This window comes from Eptatretus burgeri, chromosome 6, assembly GCF_056783735.1.
Source record: "Eptatretus burgeri isolate ZD-2024b chromosome 6, Ebu_testis_v1, whole genome shotgun sequence".
Lineage (NCBI taxonomy): Eukaryota > Metazoa > Chordata > Myxini > Myxiniformes > Myxinidae > Eptatretus > Eptatretus burgeri.
Window position 1 is genome coordinate 60,327,187 of NC_140966.1, and position 15,000 is coordinate 60,342,186.

The window sequence follows — 15,000 nt, forward strand, 5'->3', positions numbered from 1 at the left end:
AAGTGAAAAGGGAGAGGGGAAATGCTTTCTCTCCTCAGCCCTCCCCAACTCCTCGAGAATACATCAGTTCTTCCTGCAAACCCTTCTTGGTAAACTCCTAAAATCTAACCTCACCGCACCACCTCAACTCTCGTTGCACTTTTTGCATGTTAGTGAAACTACGTCACAGAAGCGGTTCAATCGCTCTTTATTCTTGGAGTCCATGGCTTCAAGTAAGTCGTAAACTACCATCTTGGGACTACATTATAGGAGTCTTCACCACCATCATACCCCATCCCAACCTGTGATCTTTTCTACCTCCATTAACCCAACCTAACCTAACCTTCATACTTGCAGGTTACTGCAGTATTTCCTCTCCTTATTTCTCTCCTCTTTTCCTGATTGATTCATTCCGTTCCATATTTTCACCAACTGGGGGCCCCACAGTGAGTTTGCCTTTTTATCCAGTCTCCTCACTCTTCCATGAGATGATCCTGTGTATCATGTGTAGAGAAAACAAGCTGCGCTGCCTGGTGATTTAATTTGTGAATCGTGTGGTTTGTTGAACTACTACTCGCTTTTTTTTCCATCTTGCATCCTCGAGCCTCCACAATAAGTGTGACACTCAGGGTACCTGGGGCTGGAGGCGGAGGAGGAGGAGGAGGAGGAGGAGGAGGAGGAGGAGCAAGAGGAAGAGAAAGAGGAGAGCTAGATTTGATCGGAGGACCAAATCAAAGTGGGGAGGGGGTGTTTAAGTGCAGTGCGATGTAAGTAGAGTTGAACTAATGCTGAATGGCGTGATGTGCCACGTTCGCACCTGTTGTTGCACACGTCGAACCCGCCGATGGTGCTGAAGGGGCGCGCTGCGCATGCGCAAAATCAGGGCGGTACGAAGCCGAGAGAACACGTCGAAAGCAGCGGAGAGCGGCAGCAGAGCGAAACACACGAGCAACCAGCGCTGATGCACCAACACGTACTCGAGCCCCCTGAGGCGCATCCACAACACAAAAGCCAGTACGCCCAGTGCACCACACCAATAACAAGTCTCCATGGGCACGGATAACCTTGGTCTTCACGTACTCTCTTCTTCGACGAACGCTGTTTTAATGTCTTTTCTCTAATTTGAAAATGTGAAGGCTCAGGGTCGAGGGTGAAGCGGGACAAGGCGGAATGGATGCATTTAGGGGCTCAACGGTGTTAAGTGTGGCCGATAGCCACGCCTGTTCCACTCACAGGACACAGAGGGGTGGAGTCGGGCCGAATGACAGCAAGTCCAGCCAATCAGAACTGTCACAGATCGAACCACATTGCGCATGTTTCAACGGAGTGGACCTTCTTCATTGCGCTTCAATTTGGAGTTTTAACCCGAGCGTGGATGGAAAACCGTTCGTTCTTAAAACGATCCGCTCTGCTCACAGACACGTGCTATTAGTCACCAGGGTATCAATGTGATTTGTTGTTGTTTTTTTTTTGGCAGTCCATGGCACGCACAAGGAACAAGTTGTCTCTCAACGCATTTTGGCCAACAAGTTTGAAGACAAAGCATGAGTTCGATATATAATGTGTGACCTTTTCGACCCCAAAAGTTTGAAACCATTGTTGTGTTGAACAATTAATTGCATGTCAAAAACCTTGTACTCCCAGTGGACCATTGAGCATGCCATCCTGGAAGGGCCATTTATTTATTTAATAGGTGGAATCGCGACAACATTGAGAAAAGGAAGAGAAGGCAAGGATAGGGGAGTGTGCGTAGAGAAAAGTTTGGGAGGAGAGAAGATACGGCATAACAGGATAGGAGTAAAGGCAGGGAGAAGAAGGGGCATGTATGGTGTGCATTGCATGGAAATAGTGGAGTTGTGGCGGAAATTTTCTGCATACGTAATAAATAGATGGCTATAACGAACACGTGAAGCCCGGTGTCTCGTCTGCGACCATATGCACATTGTATATCGTGCTTGCCTTAGGAGTAATATCCCTGTTTGCTAAACTTGACGTGAATGCAGAATGTTTAAATATTGAGAAGTTTTAGTGTAATTAAGTACGCAGACAAGTCTTACAAAAACTGGGCCAATCTTGTTTTCATCAAAAATAAAGTTATTTCCCATTACTCTCATCAAAGGTATGAAGATATTATTTTGAGATTTATTGAGCTCAGGGGTGCAGCATCATGGAGAATGTACTGCATCATCTTTAAATGTACAACATGGGAATGTCTCATAGTTGTTAAAAATTAAAATGCTGTTTTTAAGTGTTAATTATTTTTCCTCCTTTTGTCTATTTCCTAACAACTCCTGTGAGACATTGGCATGAGTGGAGAGTGTGCAATGATGTTACCGGTTTGAAGGATCACAAATCGGAACTGCGTCGGCAAAGGACGTGGTAAGCTTGAGCCGAAGCAGAGTGGGTGGGACTCGAGAGAGTGCATGACATTTGATCCAGAATGATGGGTGCAGGATTTATCCTACCCATGCAGGAAATGTAGCTGTGGATAGTGAAATGGGGGTTATCCTATTGGCTGCTGACAAGTAGATCTGCCCTGTTCCTGTCAAATTTGTGATTAAAGAGACAATTAAAGATCAGAGTGATTGTCAAGGTGAAGAAATCCACTTCTCTTAGAGAAAGAGAAAGAGAAAGAGAGAGTGTGAATGAGAATGAGAATTCCTTCAGCTTGAGTATCTTCATCCAATGACCACCCAGATGATCAGCTGAACACCATCCATTATTGAGGTTTTCACCATTTTAGCCCAGAACCTCTCTGAATAGCAGATCCACAACTTCAGTTGTGTCTGAAGATCATGAGAGACAGAGACAGAGGAGACAGAAGACAGAAGACAGAAGACAGAAGACAGAAGACAGAAGACAGAAGACAGAAGACAGAAGACAGAAGAGAAGGGGTCCACTGCCACTGTGTTCAGCAATCCACGGTCCACTGTGTTCTGCTCAGAAACCCCATGTCAATAACAGACTTGGAAATGTTATACTCAATGAGAAGAGCCTACACCTAAAACTGGTTTCAACTTTTGTGTTGGTCATATTCAAAACTATTCAATTATTGTACATACAGTGCCTTCAGAAAGTATTCACACCCCTCTACTTTGGTCACATTTTGCTGTGTTACAGCCTGAATTTAAAATGGATTGAATTGAGTTTTTTTTTGTTACCAATCTCCACAAAATACCCCATAATGACAAAATAAAAACATGTTTTTAGAAATTTTTACAAATTCATTAAAAATGAAAAGCTGAAATGTCTTGCATCATATGTATTGAACCCCTTTGCTACGACACTCCAAATTGAGCTCAGGTTCATCCAATTTCCTTTCTTCATCCTAGAGATGTCTCGACAACTTGATTGAAGTCCACCTGTGGCCAATTCAATTGATTTGGCATGATTTAGAAAGAAACACACCTTTCTATATAAGGTCCCACAGTTGACAGTGCATGTCAGAGCAGAAACCCGAGCATGAAGTCCAAGCAACTGTCCGTAGAACTCTGAGATAGAACTGTGAGGAGGCGTCGATCTGGGAAAGGGTATAAAACAATTTCTAGAGTGGTGAAAGTTCCCAAGAGCACAGTGAGCTCCATCATTAGGAAATGGAAAGAATATGGACCTACCCAGACTCTTCCTAGAACTGCCATCTGAGCAACCAGGCAAGAAGGACCTTGGTCAGGGAGGTCACCAAGAACCCAATGACCACTCTGACAGAACTACAGAGTTCCTTGGCTGAGATGGGAGTACTTGCCAGGACAACAAACTCTAAGAACTTCACAAATCTCAGCTTTATGGGAGAGCAGCCAGACGGAAGCCACCCTCTGAGAAAAAGGCACATGACAGCATGCCTGGAGTTTGAAAAAGGCACGTGAAAGACTGAGACCATGAGGCCAAAGATTCTGTGGTCTGATGAGATGAAAATTGAACTCTTTGACCTGAATGCAAAGTGCTACGTCTGGTGGAAACTGAGCACAGCTCGTCACCCATCTGACACCATCCCCACCGTGAAGCACGGTGATGGCAGCATCATGCTATGGGGATGCTTTTCAGCGGCTGGGACTGGGAGACTTGTAAAGATAGAGGGAACAATGAAAGGAGCTAAATACAGGAAAATCCTTGAGGAGAACCTGCTTCAGAATGCAAAAGACCTCACACTGCGGCAAAGATTTATGTTCCAACAGGACAATGACCCCAAGCATACAGTCAAAGCAAACTGGAATGGCTTCAGAACAAGAATGTGAAAGTCCTTGAGTGGCCCAGCCAAAGCCCAGACTTGAATCCCATTAAGAATCTGTGGAATGAATTGAAGATTGCTGTTCACCGACGCTCCCCATCCAACTTGACAGAGCTTGAGCAAACCTGAAAGGAAGAATGGGAGAAAATCCCCAAATCCAGATGTGCAAAGCTGATACAGACATACCCAAGAAGACTCGAAGCTGTAATCGCTGCCAAAGGCACTTCTACAAAGTGTTGAATCAGTGGGTTGAATACTTATTTAAATTAGACAATTTTGTACAGTATTTCATTTTCACTAAATTTGTAAAAACTTCTAAAAACATGTTTTCACTGTTATTACAGTGTATTGTGTGTAGATTGGTGATAAAAAAATTAAAATATGATCCATTTTAAATTCAGGCTGGAACACAACAAAATGTGACAAAAGTTAAAGGGTGTGAATACCTTCTGAAGGGACTGTCTGTATATCAATCGAGATCAGGTTATTTAGACTTCAGCAAACCATCAAAAAGATTGATGTTTAAAGCTGCAGCAAAAAATAATTCAGGACTGCATCACGTAAATGCTGCGTCAAATGGCCTTATTGAAAGTTTTTATTGTGACGATGACCTTGGTCTTGTGTTAAATAATGTGGTAGAGGAAATTTTGGGGCAATTGTCCCAGGATTATGGAATTTTAGAGAAATCAAAGAAAAGGCTACACACACGCACACGCACGCACACCTTGCTTATTATATAGTGTACATATATGTATGAGCAAAATAATGTAATGGTTGTAATGGTGAAAACACTGATGACAGATTAAGTTTTGAGAAATGAAGCTTATAATGTGCACAGTCCATCCATTGGGACCATACTCTGGGCAGAGCGTTGGTGCTGCCTAAGCAGTCTCCTTGGCTATTGGACACAATCCTGGATGGGTCGCCACTCCGGCACAAAATACCAGCAAGCTGGCACTCATTTTGCCGACCTCGGAAGGATGACAGGCAGAGTCAACCCTACCTGGTATTAATTCAACAGCTAAGTGGTATTTGAACTCAGGACCCTCAGATCCCAAGCGGACCACTCTTGCCATTAAGCCAACATCAGGCAATGTGTGCAATGTAATACAGCAAATCAATCAATCAATAAATCCATTGAACCAAGAACGTTGCTCACACTTGTTTTATTCCACAAAATATCGTTTGTCAAACATTCCTCTGGGTCTGTCAAGAGGTAAAACGCACTCGAGTCAAGATAATGCGCAGCAATACTTAGATACAGGTGGACCACAATTTAGGTGCTGAAAAATACATCTTTTCACTGGGCTGTGCCAAGACTCAAGACCATGATAGGTTTGAGACAAGTCAGTAATCCACGGTCCAGATGCTCTTGTTCATACCATAAGTTTCTACCTCTCAAAGTAACAGCATCCAACATGAATCATAAAACCCCCACTGCCTTGTGCAAATGATTCACACCAAACTGTAGTCAGAGAGATAGAGGATTACATATCCACAACACATAGATACTGTGCAAAAAAAAAATAATAATAAATTACATGAAATCAAAAAGTAATCCTTTAGATCACATGTGCACCACATTGAAAGGAATGATGTGGCACTTGAAATTGAACATGGAAACACTTTCGGGAGACAGAATGCACAAGGACTGTTTCACGGCCACGAGGATCAAGAGGTCTTTAGGCGTCGCGGGTTAAACAACGACCGATCAAGGAATGACAAAGTGAAAAGAGCTTCGTACAGACAACGCAAACACGGCACAGGAACAAGTGAACAAACACGAGACGACAAAATCCGGACAAACATACCACCACCGCATCATGTATTGTTAAACATTACATCAGGTAGTTAAGATACTTAATGCCAACAATGGAACTGCTAAATCAAACTGCATCAATTGTCCTTATAAGATATGGGTCATCGTTTTTGTGGTTCACGACGTTTCAGGACTTGAGGTTCGAGGTCACTCAAGTACTGCAACTGAAATTAGGATTTCCCCTCCCCCCCTCAAGGTTTTCATGTCAAATTGATGATGGAAGTCTTCGTATGACAAATGAGACAATGGCTGTTTATAACTAATGTTGAATAAATTTGTTGGCATTCTATGAAGTAGTTCTATATTATATATATTTTTTATTTTATTGACACCCTTTATCATCTTAGATATCTCTATCAGCTCCCCTTGCAACCTCCTCCTTTCTATTGTATCAAGTCCGCTCTCCTTCAACCGTTCCTCATCCCAGTAAACAAAAGGACGAGCTTCGACCATTAAAAAATTATTGTCAGGCATCATGTTACTAAATTAAAAGGCGAGATATGATTCATTGAATTTTTTGCACAATAAGTTGGCGATATGTTGAGAATATAAACCTGCACAGAGGGACGCATCACCAACATATCCGGCTTTGTCAATGCTCATTCTTGAGCCGCTTTCTTGAAAGCCACACAAACTTCTGGGTTGGCTAAGGCAAAATCTTCAGCAGTGTTTTGCGACAGCCAATCAGATTTCTGAATCTGGTCTTGTAACTGGCCAATCAGGGTCTCCACTGAATCAAAGGACTCGTGCGGCACACCATTGTTTGCAGCGTTCACCTGGATTTCCTTGACCGATGTAACTTTGACTGATTCACTCAACTTTGCCTTGATATTACACAAAGCTTTCTCCAGTCTGTCCATACCTGCACAGGTTCGTGCACACACGTTGACAACACAATTTTGCATCGAAACATTTTCAAAGAATAATTAATATTGCTGCTCTTCAAGTCAAATCTCATTTGATTGATCATCAGAGCATCATGGGCATAAAACATTGATTACATGCCAGAAACTGTCTTAAAGTTCAGGTGACATGAGTTTGAACTTTCAGAATAAGCACTATTTACCATAATATAACAGTAAAAGCAACACTGTTGGTATGCAAATTTAATTGTTGCCATGAATCTAAAAAGATACCAAATCAAAAGGACAATTATTGTACAATGCTATACAAGACAATTATAGCCATGCACTCACATGGAGGAAATGCTTGCCAGCTTTTGCTCTGGGGAAGTTTATACAAGGGGCAGTCAATAAGTAAAATTAAAACGGCTGTATAAATTTGAGAATGTAACGTGTGTAGTTATAGACGACATATGTTACATCTATGGGTAAGAGTCATGTTTTGCTTGTTTTAGATCTGGCAACATTGAGCGTATGACATCAGTAGAGCAGTTCCAAGATGGCGGCTCCCTTAGAAGCATGCACCAGGGAGGAGCAACGTTCTGTCATCCGTTTCTTGGGGAGTGAGGGTGTGAATCCAAGTGAAATCCATCACAGAATGAAAATGCAATATATCACTGCAGCAGGTGTATGACTGGGACAGGAAGTTTAAAAGTGGAGTGTTCAGTGTGGCAGACGCTGCTCGCTCGGGCCAGCCTCACACAGCCTGCACACCAGAAATGGTTGCAGGAGTTGAGCGCATGCTAAAGGAAACCATCGCATTACGCTGGATGAAGTGGTCTCTGAATTGAACATTAGCCATGGTTCAGCACACCATATCATTCACAACGTGCTGGGGTTCCTCAAAGTGTCTGCAAGGTGGGTGCCTAGACAACTCTCACCCCAACTGAAAAAAACTCCACTTTTAAACTTGCTGTCCCAGTCGCACACCTGCTGCAGCGATAGACACTTTCACGTGTCACCACATTGAATTTTCATTCTGCGATGGATTTCACTGGGATTCACACCCTCACCTCCCAAGAAACGTATGACAGAACATTGCTCCTCCCTGGTGCATGCTTCTAAGGGAGCTGCCATCTTGGAACTGTTCGACTGACGTCATACGCTCAATGTTGCCAGATCTAAAACAGGCAAAACATGACTCTTACCTATATATATATATATATATATATATATATATATATATATATATATATATATATATATATATATGTATTGTGTATATATATATATATATATATGTATGTATTGTGTGTATATATATATATATATATATATATATATATATATATATATATGTATATGTATTGTGTATATATATATATATATATATATATATATATATATATATATATATATATATATATATATATATATATATATATATATATATGTATATATATATATATATATATATATATATATATATATATATATATATATATATATATATATATATATATATATATATATATATATATATACAAAACAAATGTCTACAACTACACAGGCTACATTCTCGAATTTATATTGCTATTTTAAGGTTACTTATTGACTGCCCATCGTCGTATTGTACACACTGAAGTGGCGATTACAAAAAAACTCCAAAACACTCATTCCCACACACTGCGCATCTTCTCTTTCCAGCCTGTGTCCTCATGTCCTCCACCTGCATTCAACTGCCCTCTTAGCTTCCGTTGTTCCCACTTCCCAAATGGCCTGGACCACTAACATTCGAGGACTCTGGTCTAGCAATACAGGTCTGTCCCTCCAGGTTGCTGCTGCCACATCAGGCATTTTATGGTGAATAAAAACTGTTCCTCTCAAAGGATGTCCCCAACTTGTCTGTCTCTCCCTGGTATTGTCTTTTTTTTGTTTCACGAGTCCTGACTCTGCTCCGGCAGTGGCTGCTCATGTCGGGAATTCCATTTCCCACAACCCATGTTCTGCGCTAACCCCTCTGAACGACCTCAATACCTATGGCTGTGCGTTCCTCTCTGCAACCACCTAATGTTTTGTCTGTATGTTGTACTGTCTATTCATGTATGATGACTCCAGACACATCTCTCTTTCTGTGAACATGGACTACCTTGAAATCATATATCTGAACTAGTTTGCTCATCTGTCGTGTTCTCAACTGGCAACATGTTGGTTGGCTGGGATTTTGCTCAACATCAATGAGCCACAGCATTGCAGCTAAGGACTTGTGCAACACTCAGGTGAGACATCAGTGTCCATGTTCTCAAATCTTGCTTTGCTGCTCTTGCTTATCTTCTGTCTGCCCTCTTAAATCCATCATTCATCTCCGGTGATGTCGTCTGTACAGCCAATATAATTCTCCTACATAAGGCCTTAGTTATTTTATAACTTGGTTTACAGATCCGCGGACAGTATATTTGCCAAAATGAAATATAAATATAAAACACATTTTTAGCCTTATATATTTATACATTTTCTGCCGAACGTGCAAAAGTTTCAAAACTCGAAATGTAAACGTCGGCATTTATTTTCAAAATATAATTTTGTGCGCGCGCGCCAAAATGCCGAGTCACCTTTAACCAAGCTACGCAGTTGTCTTCAGTCATGGCGTCTGAGCAGTGGCCAGCGTGGTTCAGATTGACTGTGGTTTCTGGGGCGAAAGTGATTGTTAAGAAGTATGTCAGCGGTATAAATTTGAGTGACTGTATTGGTGATTTAATCACGCAACATCTTGACGACGAATATTCTGGCCGAACGATTGCATCAATTCAGTGCAGCAGCAGGGATGATTCGCAGGCTACTCTCGATCGTGCCGATTTTGTTTCCATCGAAAGTTGTACACCGCTGTTCATATTGAAAGATTTCGGTGCCAAGTACGTCAAAGTTTCCCTGTGAGATGCTGATATTCTGCATTCAACGGACCAGAAATCAGCCTTTGATATGCTCATGGGGATGGGGAGACGGTACGATCAGATGCCGACTGAAAAGTAAGAGCTGGTTATGGCTCTGATTGACCGTTTTGAGCGTGTTGACTCCTCATAGACACCTTTTTCTAATCATATCCAGCACTATGCACTGGTGTGCATGCACACATCTACGACTTGGACAGTAATTTTCTCAGCATTGTTTCCATTTGTTTGATGATCCAACAGGTTTCTATAAGAAAAACATGCCAGACTATATTGTAAAAACAAGTTTTAATCCTTCTTTATTGTTTTTCACATCAGATGATACAGTGAACATGGGCATCCTGCATTTGAATGGTCTTCCATCTTCATTTTCTTAGATCCTCCTGGTCCGGGATTTATATTCCCCCCCCACCCCCCAACCTAGCCTCGTCTATTCCATGGAACATCTGAAAAAAAAATAATAAAAATATATAATTTCTAAAAATTGAAATTATATTTATATTTCGACCTACCGACCATACATTTTAGCTGAAGAACTGCGTAAACCAAGTTATAAAATAACTAAGGCCTAAGTGACAAAATGTATCTTCTCAACTGTAGAATGAAGAACTTGCCTTGGTGGTGATCACTCAAGTTTATTTGTGTCAGTAGACAGGTAGAGCAATGGATGGAATCAATAAGACGTTCATCGAGGTATGCTGATCTCCAGAAGAAGCAAAGAGAAGCTGACATTTCCAGCGTTGATCCTTTTTCAGAGCAAAATGGGGCATTAAACCTTCTCTTTTGCACCAATAAAGAATTAACACCTAAAACGTCAGCTTCTCCTAGCTTCCTATGGTGGTTAACATACCTCGATCAACATCCTGTTGATTTAATCCATAAATATTGGCCAGCAAACAAGTTTCATAACAAAAGCACTATCTCAGATTGTCCCCAATCAAAAACATGATCTTTTCTACCCTCGTTAACCACACCCCAGTCCCTCTTCCTTCTGGGTTTCTGGTTTTCCCTCCTCTTCTGTATCCAGCTTGTCCACCCCAGGCATCCTCTCCTGCCTGTTCCTCCCTGCACCCTTTGTTTGTCCAGATTTGCCTCTATCTTAATCTTTGGCTCTGCTGTTGGTGTTTTATATATATATATATATATATATATATATGTGTGTGTATATATATATATATATATATATATATATATATATATATATATATATATATATATATATATATATATATATATATATATATATATATATATATATATATATCTATATCTATATCTATATCTATATCTATATCTATATCTATATCTATATCTATATCTCTCTCTCTCTCTCTCTCTCTCTCTCTCTCTCTCTCTCTCTCTCTCTCTCTCTCTCTCTCTCTCTCTCTCTCTCTCTCTCTCTCTCTCTCTCTCTCTCATCCTGATCTGTTCAGTGCACTAGCACTGGTTCTTTCACAAGCATCGATTGTGTATACAAAAAAAAAGAAGAAAGAAAAGTAAAGCAGTGGAATCCATCATTGTAGCTGAAATTGTCTTTCCTCTTCTCAAACGGCCTATTTTTGATCAATCTAAATTCCATCCCGGTCATTCAAATTTGTATATAATACTGCAACTCTCTCACAATAGGATGGATGTCATAAATTTCAAACAAGCAGTTAGATTTGGGCTGTGCCTTCCACTGCATCTATCAATCTTGTGGAAATCCATATCTTGATGGACAGAGCAGCTGGGTGCAAAAACATGTTCCATGCTGAAGGTAATGCAAATCATTGCTCTACAGAGGAATTTCTAAATGGGATACAGCATGATGTCATACCTAGGTGGAGAGACTGTTGCTTCTCGGAAAAGACAAGGCGCACCCAGCCTGGCTCAGGGCAGAGGAATGCTTGTCCATGACCGATTAGCACCTTGGCCTGTATGAGAGCTCGCCACAGCTCCACCTCAGCCTCAAAAGTGGGCTCCTTTAGGAACTGCCACAAAAGGAGCAGTCAGAGGACAGGATGCTCAAGCTGAACATACAGGCTCAATAATACATTGTTACTGCAAAACAATGTGTCACTCACATGATATAAATTACAAGAGTTTACACTGGGTATCAGCTGATTAATCCCGAGCATTATATATTATAGATGCTGTTCATTTGGTTTCAAACAACTGTCATAATTCTATTATTTTGTACATAGCATTTGGCTGTGGTTTGCATCATTGCTGGATGTGTGGCTGTCACCATTGCAGTGCCCCCTGTAGGTTAAAGCAGGAATTTGTAATTAGTTCAGGGTGCCAGCGATAACTCACCTCTTCTTTGCAAAGTACACCATGGGATCTTTAACGTCCACCAACTAATGCGAGCAGACAGATCCTCCAGATTAACTTCGTTCCAAAAATGGCATACACATTGACTATCACCCTGCATGTGCAACACCATGATGACAAAACGTAACTGGGTCGAGATCCAAATCCAGGTGAAACAGCTCGGAGATGAGTGCACATACAGTATCTCTTAGCTAAACTGCCAGCTCAATCTCATAACAAGAAATAGACGTCGTGCATAGCACGATACTTGCAGAACCCACCCACCCATCCCCCTTTCTCCCACCTCTCCAAAGGTTGCCATTGAGACACCAAATTGTCCATTTCATTAAGATTAAAATTGACAATCTTTATCAAAGCTCAGTTCAAATGGATGAAAATTCATTATTTTTCAGATTGAAGTTGATGATTTTATATATTTGCCCTTGAGTTGACTTTTGATCTTTTGATCTCAAATACTTGCTTTCCAAATTCAGTAAGGCAATAGGCAAATCCTGTTCAACTTTCAAGTCAATCAGATAAAAAAAAATTGACGATTTTAGAAATCTGACCTCAAGATGGCCTTTCACCTCAAAATCAATAGGCTTCTCAGTTGAGACTACCTCTACAACCTGGTAATGTTTCATGACGATCGGTTTAGAATTGTGACCTGTAGGAGGGAGACAGACAGACAGATAGACAGACAGAATAACAAAATCGACTGACCAATATACTTGAAAAATCTTTGTATGTGAAATACCACGTACAAAGCACTGCAACTAAGGTGGTATTTCTAAAATCCTCAATTTTCATCCCATTGACTTGAAATTTGAAGAGGATTTGCTTGTCAGATCACTGAATTCAACCACCAATTATTTTTGAGGTCAAATTTGTTTTATGGATTTTGCAAGTATCATGCTCTGCATGACGCGTTCTTGTTATTCTGTCTGTCTATCGCCGATAGGTCACAATTCTAAACCGATCGTCATGAAACATTACCAGTTTGCAGAGGTAGTCTCAACTGAGAAGCCTATTGATTTTGAGGTCAAAGCCATCTTGAGGTGAAAGTTCTAAAATTGTCATTTTTCATCCCATTGACTTGAAATTTGAACAAGATTTGCATATTGCGTCACTGGATTGGGAAACCAACTATTTTTGAGGACAAAAGGTCAAAGGTCAACTCAAAGTCAAACTTCTAAAATCATCAATTTTCATCCGATTGACCTGAGCTTTGATGAAGATTGTCAATATTAATCTTAATGACATGGGCAATTTGATGTGTCCATGGCAACCTTTGGAGAAGCGGGTGGATTTTGCAAGTATCGTACTCGGCATGACGTCTTTTTCTAGCTTGTCTGTCTGTCAATCGCCTGCAGGTCACAATTCCAAACCGATTGTCATGAAACTTTACGGAGTTGTAGAGGTAGTCTCAACTGAGAAGGTTGATTTTGAGGTCAAAGGTCATCTTGAGGTCAAATTTCCAAAATCATCATTTTTCATGCGATCGACCTGAAAGTTTAACATAATTTGCCTATTGCATCACTGAATTGGGAAACCAACTATTTTTGAGGACAAAAGTTCAAAGGTCACCTCAAGGTCAAACTTCTAAAATCAATTTTTATCTGAGAAATCATCAATTCTCATCCGATTGACTTGAGCTTTGATGAAGATTGTCAATTTTAATCTTAATGACATGGACAATTTGATGTATCCATAGCAACCTTTGGAGAGGAGTGGATTTTGCACGTATCGTGCTCTGCACATCTTTTTCTTGTTTGTTAATTTGTCGAGTTTTCGTGCAATGTGGTGTAGCCTGGCAATCTTAGTTATGAAAGAGACCTCATGACAAGTTTAGTGACAAATGTGTAGCCGTTCATTCCATCTCAGGGATGACTTGTCTCTCAACCAAAGTTTTCCCTTCTACAGTATATCACTGCTTAACCTTCACTCAAACGAACACCCTCCTCAACTTCTGCATGGGAGGTAAGGGGGTCAAGAATTCCACTGCATTTGCACGTATAATAAAAATATATTGTCCCCTATTGCTATTATAAAGACTTGTTGGGAAAATAAGCATAGCGAATCTGAAAACCTTTACTCTGCAAATATACTCTCAACTTAAAAGCTGCAGTTATTCCCAGGCATAGCAGCACTGCCAAGGTGAAGAAGCACTCAACACAGAACCTCAACAGATGTCATGGTCTTACCTGCTGGAAGTTAGCCCAAATGTAGAGTCCCGAGGCTCGGTCCAAATATGGCACTCCCATGGATCTCAAGCGGCCTGCCATATATGTGTGTGCAGCAAGTAGGCGAGCACGATTCGTCGGTAAGAACTCGCTGTCAATCCATTCTAGGAGCCGAGTCATTGGAAGAAAAAAAATGACAAGGGCAGTTTGTTATTTCCGATTGGGGTATATAAAGGAATCCCCCATTACTTCACATTTCATGTTTGTTATTCCCGATTGAGAACTTTGCTGATGACTCCACCCTCTGCCGTACCATCTCTCATCTCTCAGATCAGCAAGCAGCAGCCTCTTCTCTACAGATCTGCATGAAATCACAAGCTGGTCCAACACTTGGAACATGTCTTTCAATCCTGACAAATCTCACTCTCACTATGTCTCTCCGAAAGGACGGTCTGGAACCCACCCCCCCCCTCCTCCCACTCCCCATCTACTTTCTCAACAATCCTGTTGAAAAGGTTTCTCAACAATCCTCAAACTCCCACACTCTCTTCAATCCCACTTTTCCCTCCAAGTCTTCAAAACTGCTGTTCACCACCATCTCTTGTCTTTCCCCATCCAAAAACCATGATCTTTTCTCACTCCATTAATCCACCTCCTGCAAATTCCCTGCTTTCCTTCCTGAAAGTCCCTGTAGTGTCCATCTTGAATACCC

At 41.0% G+C, this 15,000-nt stretch overlaps 1 protein-coding gene across 1 annotated transcript in view; it reads right to left on the reverse strand.

Moving 5' to 3' along the window:
- Positions 1-5,355: 5,355 nt before the first annotated feature.
- LOC147024901 (1-aminocyclopropane-1-carboxylate synthase-like protein 1) overlaps positions 5,356-15,000 on the reverse strand; it is a 105,784-nt gene continuing 96,139 nt past the window's right edge. Inside the window, 3 exon segments of the mRNA XM_085885264.1 lie at positions 5,356-6,885; positions 11,630-11,783; positions 14,310-14,452. Of these exon segments, the coding sequence (XP_085741390.1) occupies positions 6,623-6,885; positions 11,630-11,783; positions 14,310-14,452 (560 nt within the window). The 3' untranslated portion in view covers positions 5,356-6,622.